A 21,030-nucleotide genomic window follows, 5' to 3' on the forward strand; every position below is an offset into this window, starting at 1 on the left:
TGTTTTTTCTCTGTGCGGGAGCAAGTTTTCCCCTGGGTTTGCAGCCAGCCAGACTAGGGAGGCAACCACAGGGGCAGCCGAAGACTTGACGGCAGATTTCGCTGCATCCTCCAGGCTGTTCCCTTCCAGCACCTCACCTGTTCCTCTCTGGTGTCACTTGCTGCCACATCTCGGGGGTGGGGTATGGCCTGTAGGGGCAGGTGATTTCTGGGTGATATTTAGTGGGGGAACCTGAGGCAGTTAGACACTGTCTCTCCTTCCACCTTGTGCTGCGGGCATGCAAAGGCAGGAAGGCGTGTTTGGAGTCGGTATAGACATTGCCACTTTTGTTTCTACTGAGTTCCATCGCCCGGCTGAGTGAGGGCTGTGGTTGGAGCAGGGGCTCGATCCAGACAGCACAGGATCGCTTTTTCTCATTTCAGGTGACGTGGTAAAGTGACCACAGCACACCCAGCCGTTCTGGTGCCTTGCTCAGCAAATGGGCTTCCTTTAGTGAATAGGGTCCCCTCCGAATTCTCTGTTGGGGTCCCCTTTAGGTTCTCCCAACAGCATAGGTTTGAGCTATGATGTGTTGACGGCTGTGCACTGGCTCTGTACCCTCTTCTGGAAGGAAGGGGTCAAGGTTTAAAGTGAAGCGAGTTTTTACTTGCACGACTGGACCTTCCAGCAAGAGCGCTGGGTGCGGCGGAAGGCGGCTGTCCGTGTGCCCGTGGTCACTATCCATGGAGAGCAGGCCTTGACGGTTATGGGGGAGGGGTGTGTGCAGTAAGATCCCATCCCAGAGTTAATTCGTAGCTTTGGGGATTAAAGGTGCTGAGGCAGCCACGGCCCTAAAGGACACAGGCAGCCCACAGGACACCAGGTCAAGGTCTTTTCTTAAAGATCCCACTGGCTATGGAGTGGGCTCCCGGGCCTGGGTTAGAATACCCAAGATCACTCCTTTCTTCTTGGTCACATCTAAGTTGTAAGACCTCCCTGCAGGGAGGCTTAAAGCTGGGGCACTGAGCTTTTTACTTTTTAAAAGATTTTATTTATTTATTTAACAGAGATGGAGAGAACACAAGTAGGGGGAGCGACAGGCAGAGGGAGAAGCTGGCCCCTTGCTGAGCGGGGAGCCCAGTGCGGGGCTCGATCCCTGGAATTGACCTGAGCCAAAGGCAGATGCTTAACAGACTGAGCCACCCAGGCGTCCTTTGATGAGGTCTTTAAAAGCCCTGTCTGAGTCTGGGTTCAGTATTAATGAGCAGGTTTCCAGCACGTCCTGTCCTTTGATCAACTGACAAAGAGGACACACGATTTCCCATACCCCAGTGTCCATAAGCGATGTACACAGCGAAGCCCGAAAAATCTCTCAACCGGTTAAGGGTTTTGAGGAGATGGTATGAGGCAATGGGCTGTATCCTATCTTCCTCTGAAAGAACCAGACCCAGATATTGGACGCATGTCTCACATAATCGAGCCTTAGGCTGGCAGACCTTCTATTCCCCCCATACTCTGAAAATGTAGAAGCTTTTGGGTGCCAGTTTGTATACTCGGCTCAGAGGGGGCTTATAGCAGGAGACGGTCCACACACTGTAGGAGGACCCAGTCCTCAGCTGAAAATTCTGCATGATTTCAGGACAGGGCCTGTCCAAATAAGTGGGGACTATCTCAGAACCCTTGAGGTAGAACTGTCCATGTGAACTGGGCGGTCGGATTCGTGGGCTCCTCGACTGCAAACAGAAACAGAATCTGGATGGAGTGGCTTGTGAAAGAAGGCCTCTTGTAAGCCTGGGACTGTAAAGGAGCTTGTGTCAGGGGGGATCGGAGGCAGCAGTGTGCAAGGGTTGGGGACGACGGGATGACTTGGGACCACAGCCTCATTAATAATTCGAGATCTTGTACCAATCTCCACTCCCTGTTAGGTTTTTGTATCCCCAAAACTGGGTGTTTCATGGGCTGTTGCATCCTTTTAAGACCCCCCACCCCCGCTTCTTTAGATTATTTATGGTTTTTTTTAGGCCCTTCTTTGCTTCTGGTTTTAGAGGGTATTTGTTCCGACAGGGGCAAGTTGTGGGATCTTTAAAGTGTTTGTGAATGGGCACTGCAGGTAAGGCCCAACCCACTGCTGAGTTGCCCAGACCTGGGGATTAGTATGAGCCTCTAATAAGAGGAGGTGACTGCCCGTCTGTCCAGGGGCCATCAACATGAGAGTTCCCAGATTGGCCCATAATATCTCTACCTAAGGGAGGTGTGGGGCTCTCAGGCATTAACAAGGAGTGAGAGAAAATTAGATCACCCCAGATGTATCCCAGAGGGAGAGAAAAAAAACTGGTTCTGGGCTGTCTAGCAATGCCCTGACCAGCGGCGTGGAGGCTGGGCAGTGGGCACCGGGGTGGGGAGGAGAACAGGGAAGGTGGAAGGAAACGGACTGGCTTTCCCTGTCTCATGAGTTGCCCGTGGCTCTGGGTTCCCAAGGGCAAGCTGCCCAGGGAAGGCCCCGTGAAGAGCTCCGCGACCCTGTTGCGGGTGCTGAGCCCTCGAAGATGGAGGTCCTCGAGGGCATTCAGATTTCCAGGGTCCTCCACAAACAGGACAGGGCTTGGGGGCTTTCATTTTGCTGTCCCCTTTGAGGGCATCCTGGCTGCCAGTGCTCTGGGCGGCCACAGATGAGGCATCTAGTACTAGAGCCTTGGGGTGGGGGTGGGGGCTGATGGGTAACGGCTTATAAGGCCACAAGTAGACCCTAGAAATTCCTTCTCAGCCTCTTCTCTTGTTCCTCACTCTCCTCTTGGTCCCAGTTGTAAAAGACCCAGTTAGCAGCTCCAAAGAGCTCTTTTAGGGCCCCCTCAGGGCCGGTGGTCAACTTTTGCAGGTTTTCCCAAATATCTGGGGCTGACCGGATCACAGTTTTGTCTTGGGCCCTATCTTGGCCTCGGGAGAATCAGGAGAGACAGCTATATGTTTCATGAGAGCCTCCCTCCTCTCTAGGAGGCTGTCGTGTTTTTCTCCGGAGCCTGGGTCAGGGTACGTAGCCTGGCGAGATTCAGCACTTGAAACTTTTTAATCCCTCCAGGACGTAGGCCTGGAAGTGACGGAGGTACCAGTTTCTGAGGGGATCGTTAGGGTCCCAGTTGGGATCTTGGGCCCCAGTTGAGAACTGGAAGTCCCCCATGGGCCCAGCGGTGCTTGGGAATTACTCAGCTGTTCGTCCCCATTCTCTCCACGGTGCCCAGGACTCCGCATTTGTCCGCCTCAGAGAGGGATTGATTTAACAGGAACATTTCCTCCTTCCCGGTTAATTCAATCACAAGTAAGATTTTGGTAACCTTCTGTATAGGTATATGGGTTTTTGGAAAGCTCCCCAAGGACCCCTTCGTCTCTGGTCTTGCAGTGACAAGGAGACCTGTACCCCAGCCATAGCGGCAGCTGCCCTTGGTCCTCCTCTGGGTCCTGTATATTGTTGGAAGACATAGAGCCCTGAGCGCAGCAGGGGGTCCGGGACAGCTGAACAGGAAAGGGACAGAGACCCCAGAGAAGATGGGGCTGGGGCTGGAAATCCTCTGTGGACCCCATTTGCCTGTCTGCCTTTGGCGTGGGTGTGGGGTCCCTGTGTTCCTCACCACCCCCTCCCCCCCTGCTCCCTAACCCCCTAACCACAACCCCCCACCTGCCCTCCGTGTCCAGCCCTGAGAGAGAGCAGGCAGGAGGCCGGCACAGGCCCTTAATTTTCCCTTAAGGCACAGAAACCCAGCACATTGGGTACTTCTCCCCATTTCCCTCACGTTTGCAAAACCAGTCCCGTCGCAACAGGGTCTTATAATTGACGTGTCCCTCAGGCCGCCGTGTCTCCTCCTCCAGTCTGTGTTGTGGCCATGCCTTGGAACCAAAGAAAAGAATTTGCCTTTTCTTTAGGGGTTTGCGGGTCAAACCGTTCCAGTTACTCAGGAACCGCCCCCGAGGAACACCGGCTCCGGTCAGGGGACTGTGATCCCCGTCCACGGGAAGGGGGCAACGGCTCCCCCAACCTCATTCCTCATAGTTGACCAGGAGGCCTTCATCCTGACCCAGTGTCCTGGGTGTCTTTGCGACTGGGAGCCAGGACTTGTCCCTTCTGCGAGGTGCTAGTTAGTCACTCTAACCGGGCTGGATCCTACCTCCAGGGAGCCACCCCGCTTGTCCTGACTTTTACTGTCTCTGCATTTCCCAGCCAGGGGATGGGCCGTGACCCAGTAAGGCCCCTTTAGTGGCGGATGGATGTGCCAGACTGTTCTGGGCCCAGTGGACGTCAGCATGATGGGCAGAATAAAATCGCTCTGTTTGACAGACCTGTTGTAAGAGGCTAACAAAGGCCAATTTTTGGAGGCATAGGATGGGCCGCGGGGACAGGGGACATGGCCGAGGTAGAAGTCCGTTCCTTTGTCCTTCTCGACACTACCTACACACGTGTGTTCTAGCCGGACGGGGGTCTATCCTAGGACGGTCACAGCTGAGCAGAGGGGTGGGCACCTCACCAAGTGGAACCAAATGGCACAGGTGGGTCCTGGAGGCTGTCCCTCACCCCGTCAGGCAAGCCCGATCCACAAGGTGTGGGGTATAGTGACCGTCACACAAAAACGAGAAACATGCTCTGTGGCTGGAGGGTCACAGGTAGAACACTGCGGGCGGAACCCCAGTAAGGGGTTTAAGATGAGGGGAGCTGAGGGGCTATTCCTAACAAGTTCTGGGCCAGATCCCAGAGGACGCCACATGCCTAAGTGCTCTGTCCACTTGACCCGGCAACGGGTGAAGGAGCAGGACCGCGGCCGGGAGGGCGGAGGCAGAGGCTGTTCCTCCCCGCAGCAGGTGACTGCAACTGTGGGTGCGATCCCTTGGGGGCCGCTGGCAAGGGGATGTCTGGGGGGACCCTCCCGGGGTTTTTGCATTCCTTCCCTTAGAGGAGGGATCAGTGGGAACCTATCACCCGAGACTTGAGGGCCGCAGCCTTGCCATTCACTCTGAGATGATGAGGCCTATCTTGTTGACTATAACAGAGACACTGGCTGTCCACTACTCACGGTTAGACGCCTCGATGACGACCAGAGATCCTGGAGTCCCCAAGAAAATGTTTCAGGATTTTTTCTTATCTCAGCTTTCTGGTGCCCAAGGTCATTGGTCCTGCCGCTTGGAGGAATAAAGAGGGAGACCAGACACAGAGTGAGGGGCAGCAGACAAAGCGTTAAGAGGAGAGAATCAGCTCTTCCCAGGGAGAGGGGGGATCCAAGAATGTCCCCTTTCCACCCCCAGCAACGAGATTTACTTTTACGCAGTTTTAGCCAGGGCTGTTCAGGATTTTATCAGATCTTTGTCTGATTGGCCCGGGGCAAACTTCCAGCAAGACTATGCTCCCCAGCCCAGCCCCCTTGGGTTGTTTTTCCTCTGGTATTCCGGGCCCAGTCCCCTGGGGTTTTTTTCAACCATGGTATCCCAGGGAGGCCAAGCAGATAGGGATCTTACCCTGTGTGTGGCCTCAGGTCCTACTAGATCCCTGACTGTCCCTGCCATAACAGGACAACAAATTTGTGCTCCAGATGGACATTTGATCCTGCAGAGGAATCGGGATACCCCAGTTTTGCTCACATGGGTTCATTACAGCAAGGTTGTCTCTTGGGCCAAATGACAGATTTATAAATACCTTAGACAAGCTTTTCTTTGCTTTACAGGATTTGTCAGTATAATACTTTGCTATGCCAACAATGTGACTTAAAGGCACAGCTCTTTTTGTTGATTAAGAGAGTGGCTCTGAAAAGAGCCTTTTGGTTTGGACGGGAGATTTGAGCTGCACACTCGGCCAGTCTTCTACTTGCCCTTGGCCTTGTGGTGGCTCTCGGTCTTCTTGGGCAGCAGCACGGCCTGGATGTTGGGCAGCACGCCGCCCTGCGCGATGGTGACGCGGCCCAGCAGCTTGTTGAGCTCCTCGTCGTTGCGGATGGCCAGCTGCAGGTGGCGCGGGATGATGCGCGTCTTCTTGTTGTCGCGCGCCGCGTTGCCCGCCAGCTCCAGGATCTCGGCCGTCAGGTACTCGAGCACGGCCGCCAGGTACACCGGCGCGCCGGCCCCGACCCGCTCCGAGTAGTTGCCCTTGCGGAGCAGGCGGTGCACGCGGCCCACCGGGAACTGCAGGCCCGCCCGCGACGAGCGCGTCTTGGCCTTGGCGCGCGCCTTGCCGCCCTGCTTCCCGCGTCCAGACATAATGAAGATAAAAAGCACAAACCTGAGCAGGGTCAGAGTTGAGTTAGCCAGAGCTACCCTACTTATAGTCTCTATTGGGCACAAAAATAAAGCTGTGCCATTGGCTGAAATTACAGTTTCACTTAAACCAATGGAATCCTGGTTTTCAAATACACCTCTTTTGATTGAACAAAATCATTTCGTGACGTTTGCCGAATTCGCCAATTAGATACAGGATTTGACTCACTGCCTCCTTTGTTTAAGAAGCCGTGGATAAAGAGGACACGCACAGCCTCATACTCATTCTTCCTGTTATTTTCTGGTCCTTGAACAGTTACTTTCGGCCATGCCCGAGCCCGCCAAGTCGGCTCCGGCCCCGAAGAAGGGCTCCAAGAAGGCGGTGACCAAGGCTCAGAAGAAGGACGGCAAGAAGCGCAAACGCAGCCGCAAGGAGAGCTACTCGGTGTACGTGTACAAGGTGCTGAAGCAGGTGCACCCCGACACCGGCATCTCGTCCAAGGCCATGGGCATCATGAACTCGTTCGTCAACGACATCTTCGAGCGCATCGCGGGCGAGGCGTCCCGCCTGGCGCACTACAACAAGCGCTCGACCATCACGTCCAGGGAGATCCAGACGGCCGTGCGCCTGCTGCTGCCCGGGGAGCTGGCCAAGCACGCCGTGTCCGAGGGCACCAAGGCCGTCACCAAGTACACCAGCGCCAAGTGAGCCCGCCGGCTGCAAGAGCAATCGGTAAGGCTCGGCACACACCCCAAAGGCTCTTTTCAGAGCCACTCAGTGTTCTAAAGGGACCTGGCACTCATTCATCCTGGGTTGTTTATTTGCTGCAAAGAAACTGTCTGAATTCCATGTTTTCACCTCTTGATAAATTAGTAGGATGTATGGGAAACTGAAGTAGAACCGGAGACCTATTTAAATGGATTTCGATCAGGAAGGATACGGTCATTATCAGACAATTCGGGCAAAATATATTCTTGGTCTCCAAAGCAACACCTGGTCACCTTTGAAAATCTCCACCTGGCAAAAGGTTTTATTATTAAGGCCTCGAGCGCTCTGTCCTTAATTCTCAGGTGTACCTTGCTGAGGGAGCAACGGGCACTCGCTAAAAGACGCACAAATTGTTTTTATTCACTTATGTTATTTTGGGGGTGCTGCTGGCTCTGCTCCCTGGAGCGTGTATTTGACACACACTGAGAAAAGCAACAGAAAATAATGCAAGCAAGATCCCGATTGAGCAATCCCACGGCTCGTTGGTGTGAGAGCCAATGCAGACCCCGCGCGGGCAGTTTGAAGTCGCCCCCCTCCCCCCGCACTGCCCGTCTGTCCTGACCGGGTCCTTGCACGCAGCCCGGCCACTCTACTCCCTCGTTTCTCTGAGTGAAATTCCTCTCCTGGGAAGGACTGGGCTCCGATTCCTACCTTCCGGGTCAGAATCCACTCCGTATCTTCGTTCTGTGTCACTTGCATTCCCTGTGGCTGTTGGAAGAGGTTTAAAAAGAAACCTAGAAGGGCCGCGGAAGCCCTGTGCCTTTGTCCCCGATTCCGGAGGTCAAAATCCCTCCCTCCAGTGTAAGCCCTGGGGAATGGCACTTTTAAATATACTTTGGTCTTTGCTAGGAATGGGGGGTGGGGGGGGTGGGAACACTTCTACACTGAATTGTATTTGCTGAAGTTTTTTGATAATATCCTTTATCCAATAACGGAGCCCAGGTGTTAGCAGGAGACTATTCCGATCGCTTAGAACAGGAGACACAGGAGAATGGAACAGTTCTATTCTTAATAGCAAAATAGGAGAAGCAACCGCATATTCACGCCAAAAGAATCAACAAATTTAGTGAGATACAGTCACCCAATAGGAGTCCATATAGTGAGGGCGGGAAATGAGTAAATACACAGTAATACTTGGTTGAATTTCAGAAACCCAAATCTCAGAAGGTTCATGTATGATACCACTTTAAAAAGCTCAAAAATAAATTATTATTTAAGCATATAGAGAAGCACATGCAAGTGTATGATTCAAAAATCTTTTTAAGAGCTTCATGAATGAGTTTTTAAAATCAGGAAGTGAACATGGCAATGACAGTCGCAGCAAGAGGATGTAGACAAGAACAGAGGTAAACACAAATTGTGGCCAACTTTCTAGATTTAGTGCTAGACATGCCATCGTGAGTGTTTGGTATAATTTGTTTTATAGGTAAGATGTATGTTACATATGTTCCCTTTACGTGTTGAGTGCGGTACTGAAAACTATCCTAGGCAAAGTATCCTTGCATAAAAACGAGTTCCAAGCATCATCTGCTTTGTCATAAAGGAAATTCTATAAAGGAGAATTCCAAACCTTATGGTGTTTCTGCAGATAGAATTACTTTCTTTTAGAGAATGGGAGAAAAGGAAGGCTGACAGGTCATTAAAAAGGCCCATGAATTTAGAAAATTCAAGATTTGGGTTACAATTAACCCAGTTCCTCCAGCTCTTGTAAACTTTGTCTACTTAGGTTTTCAAAATCTTTGTGGCAGCTTTCTGACTGTACTGTGCATAAGGAGGTATACGTGTGCGTGTGTGTATTTCTTATGTGTTTCGTGTATTCATGTAAGTGTATGTGCGTATATCCCTCAATTCTGTTAGAAAAGAAATTACACTTTTTTAAATTAATGTATCTTCTCTCCTTCCATCATCTCATCAAGGTAGTTGATGATGGTAAATTCACAATATATTGGGTACTTTTAATCACTACTTTTCAGAGCATAGAAGCCTTTGATCCTGTCCATTAATCCATTAGTGGACATTACAGATACACATACAGATAGAGGTATAGGTATAGACAGGTGTGCTTTGAATGACTTGCAGTTGTCAGCGGGAATGATATCTAGAAGACTACAGGGAGGGGGAGGCTGAACCCTGCAGAATGGACAGGAGGAAGCAGAGGGAATTTGTGGCCCTTCTGTGAAAGGTTCACATAGCAGGTCCATTACAGTCCAGTATTTAGAAACCTAAATTTCCTAAAAGGAGAGAAAAATAAAAAAAGAACTCAGAGCTAGATTGTATGGGTTATTTCTGCCTTGGTGATCCAGGCATCTAACCCTCTGTTGTTCAAGGTATCTTGATTAATTTGTGTCATTGCTGATACATCTTGGGAAATGGACTTGAGCTCAGCCGGACCTGGATGTCACTTTACTACTTTATACTGGAACAGCTGCTGGCTTTGATAATTCACATGATTTGCCCCTGATAATATTCTTTGTCATTTTTTCCCCTAAAGAACAATTCTTAGAACACAAAAGAACAGATGGAACATTAAAATAGATGCGAGAGTCCTATCCAAAAGGAGAGATTTTTTTTGCCCCAAGTTATGTGACCTGAAACTCGCCTTTGTCCAGCTTAGAGAAATTCATGTTTTCTTCATTGAAAACTCCCTTCCACAGAGGCTGGACAAAATGTACTGACAAAGCTTAACTCTTTTTCCACTCCTTTCTAGATTCTGTGAAGTTTGTCATCCTTTAGTTAGGACATTGTATCGGGCACATTAAGTTCATTTGACCACAACTTACTTTATTACATTTTAGGTTCCTAGATGTGGGAGACACCTGCATCTCGTTATCATAACTGTCCAAACAATCTCAAATGTGTATTTTTTCTGCAGATGACTAGTTTATCCATTTTCTGATACCTTTCAACTTTGATTTCAGAGGCTTGCCTTTTCTGGTGTTGTCACTACATCAGCCTCTTGGGAGGTTTCAAGAGTAAAGCAGATGTGTGGTATTAAAAAACAAAACCAATTCACAAAACGTACAAGGACATTTTTATCCAGACTTGAATGAGGATAAAAAGTTTCTTTCAACTCCTACAGAGTTGAACACACTTGTAAGTATTGCTGGGGTCAGTGAGACTAGAAGGACAAAGACCCCGCCCCCTGTAGGTGCTCTAGAGTTCCCACTGATAGAAGGAAGAATAAAATCAGTCCCTCAGCCAAAGGTCTGCATTTACATAAAAAATAAGCAAGTCTTTTTGATGGAGAAATTATGAAAAGCTATAAGAGAACACTGGAATCTCAAGGATGTTAATTTGGGGAAAACAGCAGGCACAGGGCCTGCTGCCACTGGTGAGAGTGGCAGAGGGGTTCGTGACTGTGTTTCTGGACATCGCTGTGATGTCTGTGCTTGTGCAGCTAAATAAACAGGTTACATTCCTGGGGTTCGTTTATGAAAAGCAGTAGTTCCCATAGCTGTCATCCCCAAGGCTCCCCTCTTATATCTAATATTTTTAACGGCCCCTTCCCTAGGCTGACGTTAAATTCTTTGGTAAGAATACCTAAATGCATGCATAATTTCCCAAAATCATGAAACACAATAAGCGTTACATAAAAACAAAATAAGAGACAGTTGTTTTAACAATAAAGGAGATACTTTCAACATATAAATGTGTGGGCCCCAAACCAAAAAACATAAATTAGAAGCTGGGTATTTGTATTTGTGTTATTGAGAAATAAAACCAACAGGATGGATGTGCATATAGGTGTGAAAAGATTTCTTATAAGGAACTGGTTCATGCGATTATGGAGGCCGACAAGGCTCAAGATACGCAGGCTGAGTCGGCGCACTGGGGACGCAGGGGAGCCAAGGGCAAAGTTCCAATCCCGAGGCCACCAGCAGCTTTGAGACCCAGGCAGGGCCCACATCTCAGTCTGAGTCCAAAGGCAGGAAAAAGCCAGTATCCCAGTTCCAAAGCAGCCAGACACCAGGAATTCTTACTCAGGGGAAGGACAGCCTTTGCATTCCATTCCTGATTTCAACTGATTGAACGAGGCCCACCCACATTAGGGAGAATAATCTGCTTTACAAATCAAGCCTAACAATTTACACGTTTTACTCTCATCCGAAAATCCCCCTCACAGAAACACCCACAATGATGTTTGACCAAATATCTGGGTAACACACAGCCCGGTCAAGTTGACACACACACAGAACCAGGCATCACAGAACCTGTGGGTAGAATCATCCTGAAGGAAACAAGGACCTTGTAGATCAACACAGATGATCAAATACCAAGGGACTCACTCTCAGTGATGTGACTTTTTTTTTTTTTTTAAATAGTAATTCTTGGGGGACATGTGAAAAGGACAAAATACAATTTAATTTATAAAATGATGCATTCTTGGAAATTTCAGTGCCTATTGAACTACACACATGCACACGTGCAAAGACCTCGTGCTTCTTTGTAAAAGGAGTCAGGTCCTAGGATTGATTAACAGGTTTTTCACCTTCAATTTGCTATGGGATGGTTGGAAGTCATGCATAACCTGACTCAGTTCTTCAGGGGACATCTAACATCCCTGGTCTTTTTCCGAACTGTCAGTGGTGCACCTTCCCCCAAGCCCTGGGACAGCCTAAGAACAGTCTGCCTGGTTTCTAGAATGCTCCCTAAGGGCCACTATTGTTCTGTGAGGATACAGACACTGGTTACTTTCATTGCAGAAGCTACAGAATGGGAACGTCGACAGTGGGAGCCACCGTAAGGCTTCCAGAAATGCCGGAATGTCCCCAGATATAGTCTGCGATGCTGAAATGCCCGTTTCGAGGCATCAACCCTGGGTAAGCCAAATGGTCCCTGTGTCTCGTGGAGCAGTCCCAATTCCTTGTCTGCTCAGCAGCTTATCTGGGGACATGTGAACAAGCAGCGGACCTTAATGTGGAGACGAGGCGGATAGCTTTGAAAGCCAAAGTGTCTCTCACTCAGCAGTCCTCCCCAGTGGCAACTCTCCGACCAGCTCCGTCTGCAGGTACACAAGTCCTCTGGCTTTGACCTTGGGCAGCAGCCATGAGATTTACGTTCAGCTTGAGCCCAGTGATCAGCAAAGCACAGCAGGACACTGAAATACAAGCGGTGGGTCCGCTTCTGTGGGATCCACCATGACACCGTGACGCTGTGGGATCCACCGTGACCTTAACGTATGAGAACTCAACTGTCCTCCAAATACGACACAGAGGCCTGGCAATCCCAAAGGAGTGAACTCCCCGCAGCCACCTCCTGGGGAGGCCTTTGGGACAGTGAGCTCATCACACTCGCCTCCCGCCTCCCTCCCCTGGTCTCCAGCCCCACCTGACACACGGACTGGTCCCCTCTCCCTAAAATCAGTCAGCGATGTTGCAAAACTCCCCTTTCTGGAACTGCAGCAGTTCGAGAGGAGAACACATGCTCTGGGAAAGAAAGGCCACCGCACCTGCTTGTCCTCCAAACCTCGGTTTTCACTTGCTGTTTTCCTGTCCTTTTTTCCTGAGATGCAGTACCAGCCTAGAAGGAAAAAATGAAAATAAATGTATCTTTGGGGTACAGGGTGTGAAGATGGAAGAAGGAGGTCAGCTATCATTGAGTGTGTCCTTGGGGAAAGAGGCCGTGCAAAGAAAACATAGTCATTGTCCTAAAGGACATATATCCCAACACAGGACCACTGAAGGAGCTTTATACACCATCTGTCTGATTCATGTGTCATGATCTCGTGTGCCATATTCTTTCTTCTTTTTAACATTTTATTTATTTAATTGACAGAGTGAGAGACAGAGCACAAGCAGGCAGAGGGAGAGGGAGAAGCAGGCTCCCCACTGAGCAGGGAGTGGGATGTGGGGCTCTATCCCAGGACCCTGAGATCATGACCTGAGCCAAAGGCAGAGGGTTCACCGACTGAGCCCCCAGGCGCCCCTAGTGTGCTGTGTCCTAAGGGAGATGGAACAGAATGGGCAAATTCTTCGAACTAGGCACCAGCATTCAGGGCTCAAGCAACACCACCTCTCTAGTTTCCAATTCCTCAATTGTAAGTAAGAGCAGGGTTTAGTAAGATGATCTTTAAGTTTCCTTCCAGCGTTTAGGATTTTGTCTGTGATTTGTTTGTAAGAGGTCTCTCTGTGCTGTGGCTTAACTTTCTTGGTCTACCAAACACATTTCCACAAACTTCTCTCTGAACTCTCACTGTTGCTAGGAGGATTACTGCTAAATCCAAAAGCCGAGGAAATTTTTCCTACCCTGCACAGTGGATTTTGTATAAAGGCATTTAAAAGAGAAGAAAGTAAAGTTTAAAGCCTTTGAAACTGATAGAAAGTCAAAACAGTAACAGATTTACGGAAAATCTATGAAACTTTCCAAAGCTTTTTATTTTTTTTTTAATTTTTTTTTAAAGATTTTATTTATTTATTTGAGAGAGAGACAGTGAGAGAGAGCATGAGTGAAGAGAAGGGCAGAGAGAGAAGCAGACTCCCCGTGGAGCTGGGAGCCCGATGCGGGACTACGATCCTGAGACTCCGGGATCATGACCTGGGCCAAAGGCAGTTGTCCAACCAACTGAGCCACCCAGGCGCCTCCAAAGCTTTTAAAAAAAAAATTATTTGAAAAACTAGAGTAAACTTCTCGCAAAGGGAATACATAACACTCAAATCACGTGAGCGGCTGCCATGACTATAAAGAATGTAAATCAAAAGGCAAAGAGACACCAGTTATAAAGGTCAAAATCTGGAATGCTCGAAACACCAGATGCTGGCGAGGGCGTGGAACAAAATGAGCCGTGGCTCCCTGCTGGTGGGGATGCAGACTGGAAACACGCCTTCCACCTTCGAAGGAGTTTGGCCAATTCTTAGAAAACTACACCTGCTCTTCCCACACAATCCTGCAAGCATGTTCTCTGGTATTTACCCAAAGGAGTTGAGAATTTATGCACACACAAAATTTGCACTTGGATATCCTTCAGTGGGTGAATGGAGAAATCGATGGAGAAATAAACTGTGGTCCATCCAGACAATGGAATTTTATTCAGCGCTGAGAAGAAATGAGCTCTCAAGCCATGAAAAGACATGGAGGAAACTTAAATACGTATGACTAAGTGCCAGAAGCCAATCTGAAGAGGCTACGCGCTGTGTGATTCAGCTATGGGGGGAGAGGCCTGCTTCTCCTTCTCCCTCCGCCCCTCCCTCTTTTGTGCTCTCTCAAATTAATAAAATTCTAAAAAGAAAATAATTTTAATGTATTGTTATAACAAAATGTAGAGACAAAATAATTCCCGGAGGATTTCCTGAGATGCTTAGAATGAAAAAGAATGAAGAAAAATAATCCACTGATAAATGAAGGCTTTTGGGGGGTGTATGTTTTATTTAAAAAATAAATATGACTTTTTATATCATAGCAGCTTTACTTGTGAAAATAATGCAGAATATAAAAATGAGAATATAGGTATGGACTATTCATGCAAATATTAAGGTGTTGCATAAAAATGTTGAGTAATGATAACTTTCTAAAGTCCCTGCACTTGTCTAAGAAAAAGACAACTATGAATTACATCCCAATTAATATTAGAAATATGTACATGGGATGTGAATATGGAGTTACACCTAAAACAGGTTAGAACCGAAACAGTCTAGCAGTTTTTGCTGGTTGGTCCCTTTGAAAGTGTTTTGAGAATACAGAACTATATAAAATTCTTCCACTCAAACTTGAGGGGTAATGTTTTATAAGTGTAACACCGGATTTTTAAAAAAGACTTCTTGATATTTGGTTGCACTGTAGCTTTATATTAATTTACTCCCCCCCAATATTTTAAATTTATATCTTGAAAATGAACTAACAGAACATTAAGGTATGCTGTAAGTATCAGTGTATTTGTATTAGGCCAAATACAGTTATTTACATTTATTTCCAAGTCACGGAAACTTGACACTGCTTGCAATTTAAATAAACTATATCATAAAATGAGTGTGTGTATATATGGTATGTGTATATAATATGTATCTTATATATACATATAAAATATGTGTTATTTATACACAGTTACAGTAAAATATATTCTATTTTAATATTCCCAATACTTTTACTCCTGGGGGATGTCAAAAATTCAATGGCATTGGCTCTCCAGTTTCTGGTTATTTCATGCTCCTGGTTATAGACCAGCCCTGAGATGAAGAGTATGGATAGATCCTAAGCCTTTGAGGTTTCAGCTATATATTGTATGTGTCCAAATACACTATATACATACATTAATACATACATACCTTAAAATAATTATATACATAGTACATTTTATATGTTATATTTTTATTTATATTGTATTTAATGGAACTAATGGAATAATCAGAAACTGGACAGTCCATATGACCTTCTGTTTTTTGGTACCTCTTAGAGTAAGAGTGTTAGAAAAATTAAAATTCCATATTCTTTTCAAATAAGTGGTATACAGATGATCATGACTGGGAGAACCATTGGGAACCATACATGCTAACAGTATCCTTAACTCTATTCTGTGGCCTATATATAATTCTTCCAAAAGCTCAAAGTGGAATGTAAAAATTATTAAGGTATTATATATCTGGATATGTATATGTGGATAAGAGTCCATTGTGTGCTTTCTAAATTTTTTAATTGTACTGTTTTTAAAGACATGTTATTTAGGGGTGCTTGGGTGGCTCAGTGGGTTAAGGCCTCTGTCTTCTGCTCAGGTCATGATCCCAGGGTCCTGGGATCAAGCCCCCACATCGGGCTCTCTGCTCAGCGGGGAGCCTGTTCCCCACCAACCCTGCCTGCCTCTCTGCCTACTTGTGATTTCTGTCTGTCAAATAGATAAAAATTAAAAAAAAAAAAAAGACACGTTATTTAGATTGGACAAATCTGGTATATATTAACATTAAGAAGCTAGTGTCTTTTGTTGGCAGAGAAGAATGATGTTATTAGCTTCAGGCAGAAAAGTGAGTTAGATTAAAAACAAAACAAAACAAAACTCTGGGTCCAGATTAAGGACTTTCAGGGGGAAAGGATGCCCTTAGCCTTTGGAAACACCACCTCCTGTTAAGTTGTCTTGAGGTTCCCTGAGTCAGGCAGGTGCACAGTGCTCTGAGAACTCCCTCCCAGAAACACTAGATGGAGATTGTGGTCTCTATTCAAGAACCAAAAGTCATCGAAGAGGAGTTGATTACAAGTTTTGAATTAATGGGTCCAAGACATCATACTGACTGAAAGTAAGGATGATCTCAGATGTCTGGACTCACAGTAACAGTAAAATAAAAAGGGGGGTGTGTGTGCACCAGAAAGCATGAAAGAAAGCATGTTTAATTAGTACTAATGCGAGAATTAAAATGAAACAAACAGAACCATTTAGTTGTCACTTGGAATGGATTCAGCATGTAAACTGGCAGAATTCATGATGCTAATCAATTGGAACCAATCCTGGGATGGACTGAATCAGACCTCTACGCCGTGTGTCTCATGACTCCTCTCTCCCCAGGTCTTGCACCTGTCTTTCTGAGGTCAGCATCCCATCCAGAGCAAGCGTCCGTCCTGGTTCTCTGGGAGTTCTGTGTGTACACAGGAAAGATCCACCTCCAGCAGCGTTATAGATCAAGCCTCAAAGAGCTTCCTGAGAAACTCACTGGTGCTCTCTGGTTCACTGAAACTTCATTTCAGGAGAGTAAATTTCATTTTAATGACAGTCACCACTGGGAACACAAAGTGATTCGTAAGGAATTCTCAAATGATCCTGTGTATCAGCTTCTGCCAAAGGCATCCCCAGCCATACCCACAACACTATGGTTACTAAGTAAATAAATAAATGTTTGCTTTCTTTTTGTCCAAAAGTTACTAATTCTCAAAATACGATCTGGGGACCCAAGCCTCTTTCTGAGACCCTTTTGGTGGGTCTGTGAAGCTAACTGTATTTGTGTGAAAATCCTGAAACTTAATTTTTGCACTGCTTTTCACTTGACAGTTATACAGCAATTGATTGAAAGCAGAAACAAATACTGTGCAAGAATCCAGCTGTCTTCTATTAAACCCGATTTTTTAAAAAGATTTTTATTTATTTATTTGACAGAGATCATTAGCAGGCAGAGAGGCAGGCAGAGAGAGAGGGTGAAGCAGGCTCCCTGATGAGCAGAGGGCCCGATGCAGGGCTCGATCCCAAGACCCTGGGATCATGACCTGAGCAGAAGGCAGAGGCTTTAACCCACTGAGCAACCCAGCCGCCCCTCTATTAAACCAGATATTAAAGATACTTACGAAATGTTAAACCATGCCACTTCCTTCCCTAAGTTTTTTTTATTTTGAAAAATATAGCTATTTTCTTTTTTCTTTAAGGATTTATTTATTTGACACATCACAAGTAGGCAGAGAGGCAGGCAGAGAGAGCAGAGGCTCGAGCCCAAGACAGAGGCTTTAACCCACTGAGCTACCCAGGAGCCCCAGTTTTTTCATAATACATATATTGACAAAAAATTGGACTTGACCATATGAAAATCATGGTGAACAGAAATGCCACATGGGGACATGAAAGGGTGAGTGATGAATATGAAACAGGATTGATTTCCATCTTTGTGGAACTTCACAAAGTGAAGAGAGCAGAGGATCTTGGTTTACCCAGGACACGTGCACAAGAAGTAACAGTAGGAAAATTCAACCAGAGATGTAGAGCCTGAATTAGCAGTCCTGATCCATAACTGGTGGAAATAGGTGATTAATTTAAGTTCTCATTTTCCTCTTTCTCTATCTTTACCCCAACACCATGACATTGTTTTGTGCAAATGTAGTCCTAGAGTGAGGGAGCAACCAGTTACATACCTTCCATGGATGTTAAGGAGTAACTGAAAGGAAACATGACTTGGGAAGATTCCTTTAAATTGATTTATGTGACTCACGGAGCATTCTACTGGGAAGGAGGATGGTGACTGAAAAATGGTGGAAAGACCTAAAGGGAGATAAATGGAAGCCCTGCCAATAAGATTTTCAATGCAAGTTGAGAGATATTTTTCTTTTTCACCTTAATTTTCAGTTTTCTCACTGATTAACTCAATGGGTGGTTCTTAAAGTTAGAATTTGGATGGTAAATGAAATATGCACAATAAAACAATTTTTAAAAGTATTTTGAGACACAACACAAGCAGGGTGAGAGGGACAGATGGAGAGGAGTGTTTTGCAGATCTGACCCCAGGACTTTGGGGTCATGACCTGAGCCAAAGGCAGACACTTAACCAACTGAGGCACCCAGGCGTCCCTGCACTATAAATTTCTTTTGGAGTGCTTGATGTTTGTAGTATTAAAAAAAGAAAAGAAAAAAAAGACCTTACTGAAAACACACAAGACCAGAAAGTACCTTTCACAAATGAAGGGTGTACAAAAGCCTTCAGACGAAAATTTGCTTTTGCCTCTCGGTCAGAATTTAAAAAAAAAAAAAAAAAAGCCTTTGCAGCTGGCAGGCTCACTTGGAGCTGGTGTACTTGGTGACGGCCTTGGTGCCCTCGGACACGGCGTGCTTGGCCAGCTCCCCGGGCAGCAGCAGGCGCACGGCCGTCTGGATCTCCCTGGACGTGATGGTCGAGCGCTTGTTGTAGTGCGCCAGGCGGGACGCCTCGCCCGCGATGCGCTCGAAGATGTCGTTGACGAACGAGTTCATGATGCCCATGGCCTTGGACGAGATGCCCGTGTCGGGGTGCACCTGCTTCAGCACCTTGTACACGTACACCGAGTAGCTCTCCTTGCGGCTGCGTTTGCGCTTCTTGCCGTCCTTCTTCTGAGCCTTGGTCACCGCCTTCTTGGAGCCCTTCTTCGGGCCGGCGCCGGCTTGGTGGGCTCGGGTACCGCCAGAAACAACTGTTGAAGGCTTGAAAATAACGCAGTGAGTGTGAGGCTCTAAGTGTCCTCCTTACTCACAGCTTCTTAGACCTGACCGGCTTTGGCAGAGTGGACAGTAACACCCCTCTACCCCCTCCCCAATATCAAAAGCCCAAAGACTAAAGAAAAAACAGGCTCTATCTTTGTTTTTAATTTTATTTTTTATAAACATATATTTTTTCCCCAGGGTTACAGGTCTGTGAATCCCCAGGTTTACACACTTCACAGCACTCACCATAGCACATACCCTACCCAATGTCCATAACCCCACCCCCCCTCTCCCAAGCCCCCTCCCCCCAGCAACCCTCAGTTTGTTTTGTGAGATTAAGAGTCACTTATGGTTTATCTCCCTCCCAATCCCATCTTGTTTCATTTTCTATCTGTCATCTTTACTCAGCTCCTTACGCGGAGGTGATGAAACAAAACCAAAGATTTGTAGTAAATACTGGGTGGCATCCTGTAGCTATCCAATCAAAGTAAGAGTCTTTGGAAACCAGGACTCCATTGGTTTAAATGTAACTGTAATTTTATCCAATGGCACAGCTTTATTTTGGCGCCCAGTGGGGACTATAAGAGAGGAAGCTTTCGCCTACTCTACTCAGCCTAGTCATTGGCAATTTCCTGAAATCATGTCTGGACGCGGGAAGCAGGGCGGCAAGGCGCGCGCCAAGGCCAAGACGCGCTCGTCGCGGGCGGGCCTGCAGTTCCCGGTGGGCCGCGTGCACCGCCTGCTCCGCAAGGGCAACTACTCGGAGCGGGTCGGGGCCGGCGCGCCGGTGTACCTGGCGGCCGTGCTCGAGTACCTGACGGCCGAGATCCTGGAGCTGGCGGGCAACGCGGCGCGCGACAACAAGAAGACGCGCATCATCCCGCGCCACCTGCAGCTGGCCATCCGCAACGACGAGGAGCTCAACAAGCTGCTGGGCCGCGTCACCATCGCGCAGGGCGGCGTGCTGCCCAACATCCAGGCCGTGCTGCTGCCCAAGAAGACCGAGAGCCACCACAAGGCTAAGGGCAAGTAAGGTCTCCCTTAGCAACAACCAAACCAAACGGCTCTTTTCAGAGCCACTCACTATTTCTGGAGAAGAGTTGTTGCCGCAATTTATAAAAGTTTTAATTAATGTAAGTTTTAATTAATGACCGTCTCCCCAAATTTTGTCACTCACGTACGAACTTGCAGCGAACTGCAACAGAATCAGGGGCGTTTTAAGTACTTGCAAACAAGGGACCAGTGAGCCAATGGGAATTGTAGGGGTTTTTTTTTTTCCAAATAGCAGCTGTCTAGTTCCCAGCTGTCTAGGGGTCCCAGGGAGTTGGTATGTATGCTACTTTGAGGTTTGTTGTTGTCTTTGCAACAACCACGACTGCGTACAGCTGTTTTCAGATAAATTTGGGTGGCTCTGAAAAGAGCCTTTGGGGTTTCGTTGCCTTTTTGAAGGCCAACTTCCTACTTCTTTTTCGGTGCCGCTTTCTTTGCCTTGGCAGCCTTAGGCTTCGCTGCCTTGGGCTTAGCGGCTTTGGGTTTGGCTGCTTTCGGCTTCACCGCCTTGGGTTTAGCGGGGCTCTTGGACGCTTTCTTGGGCTTTGCAGCCGCCTTGGCTTTCTTGGGGCTCTTGGCCACCTTCTTGACACCAGCGGCTGCAGGCTTCTTGGCTTTCTTGGGCGTCTTCTTCACTGCCTTCTTCGTCCCCGCAGCCTTCTTGGGCTTCTTAGGGGTGGTCCCGGCCGCCTTCTTGGGCTTGGCCGCGCCCGCCTTCTTGGCCTTGGGCTTGGCCTCGCCGGAGGCCGCCTTCTTGTTGAGTTTGAAGGAGCCCGAGGCGCCGGTGCCCTTGGTCTGCACGAGGGTGCCCTTGCTCACCAGGCTCTTGAGGCCCAGCTTGATGCGGCTGTTGTTCTTCTCCACGTCGTAGCCGGCGGCTGCCAGCGCCTTCTTGAGCGCCGCCAGGGAGAGACCGTTGCGCTCCTTGGATGCGGCGACGGCCTTGGTGATGAGCTCGGACACCGGGGGGCCGGTGGCTTTGCGCTTCGCAGCGCCACCGCCCGCCGCCTTCTTGGTGGCCTTCTTTTTGGCGGGCGACTTCTCCACCGGCGCCGGGGCCGCCGTCTCAGCGGGAGCGGTTTCCGACATGGCCGGGAGCAGAAACTGCTACGAAGAGAGAGACTGAAAATCCAAGGCGCAAGGCTGGCGATGC

General features: G+C 47.8%; 5 protein-coding genes and 1 pseudogene across 6 annotated transcripts in view; 2 read left to right on the forward strand and 4 right to left on the reverse strand.

Moving 5' to 3' along the window:
* LOC116870045 overlaps nt 1–21,030 on the reverse strand; it is a 30,731-nt gene that overhangs the window by 5,046 nt on the left and 4,655 nt on the right. The gene's annotated exons all lie outside the window — the stretch shown is intronic.
* Nucleotides 5,777–6,210, reverse strand: LOC116870022 (histone H2A type 1-B). Its single transcript, XM_032861719.1, has one exon. It carries the CDS (start codon nt 6,208–6,210, stop codon nt 5,818–5,820), a length of 393 nt encoding a protein of 130 aa, XP_032717610.1. The 3' UTR covers nt 5,777–5,817.
* On the forward strand, nt 6,473–16,569 carry LOC116870035 (histone H2B type 1-K). Of its 2 annotated transcripts, none has more exons than XM_032861740.1 (2): nt 6,473–6,940; nt 16,461–16,569. In XM_032861740.1, the coding sequence occupies exon 1, from the start codon at nt 6,536–6,538 to the stop codon at nt 6,914–6,916; it is 381 nt and encodes a 126-aa protein (XP_032717631.1). In that variant the 5' UTR covers nt 6,473–6,535; the 3' UTR covers nt 6,917–6,940; nt 16,461–16,569. The 2 variants fall into 2 exon arrangements, with proteins under 2 accessions (XP_032717631.1, XP_032717632.1); XM_032861741.1 differs by lacking the exon at nt 16,461–16,569 and adding an exon at nt 9,012–9,017.
* On the reverse strand, nt 18,413–19,294 carry LOC116869854 (annotated as a pseudogene).
* On the forward strand, nt 19,467–19,866 carry LOC116870023 (histone H2A type 1-B). Its single transcript, XM_032861720.1, has one exon. The coding sequence runs from the start codon at nt 19,468–19,470 to the stop codon at nt 19,858–19,860; it is 393 nt and encodes a 130-aa protein (XP_032717611.1). The 5' UTR covers nt 19,467; the 3' UTR covers nt 19,861–19,866.
* H1-5 (H1.5 linker histone, cluster member) lies at nt 20,219–21,010 on the reverse strand. Its single transcript, XM_032861706.1, has one exon. It carries the CDS (start codon nt 20,964–20,966, stop codon nt 20,286–20,288), a length of 681 nt encoding a protein of 226 aa, XP_032717597.1. The 5' UTR covers nt 20,967–21,010; the 3' UTR covers nt 20,219–20,285.

Source organism: Lontra canadensis, unplaced genomic scaffold (assembly GCF_010015895.1).
Source record: "Lontra canadensis isolate GAN:19392208 unplaced genomic scaffold, GSC_riverotter_1.0 scaffold21, whole genome shotgun sequence".
Lineage (NCBI taxonomy): Eukaryota > Metazoa > Chordata > Mammalia > Carnivora > Mustelidae > Lontra > Lontra canadensis.

What these genes read in the sequence shown, in the direction of transcription:
- LOC116870023 (XM_032861720.1), top strand. Translation starts at nt 19,468, where the DNA reads ATGTCTGGACGCGGGAAGCAGGGCGGCAAGGCGCGCGCCAAGGCCAAG.
- LOC116870022 (XM_032861719.1), bottom strand. Translation starts at nt 6,210, where the DNA reads ATGTCTGGACGCGGGAAGCAGGGCGGCAAGGCGCGCGCCAAGGCCAAG.
- H1-5 (XM_032861706.1), bottom strand. Translation starts at nt 20,966, where the DNA reads ATGTCGGAAACCGCTCCCGCTGAGACGGCGGCCCCGGCGCCGGTGGAG.
- LOC116870035 (XM_032861740.1), top strand. Translation starts at nt 6,536, where the DNA reads ATGCCCGAGCCCGCCAAGTCGGCTCCGGCCCCGAAGAAGGGCTCCAAG.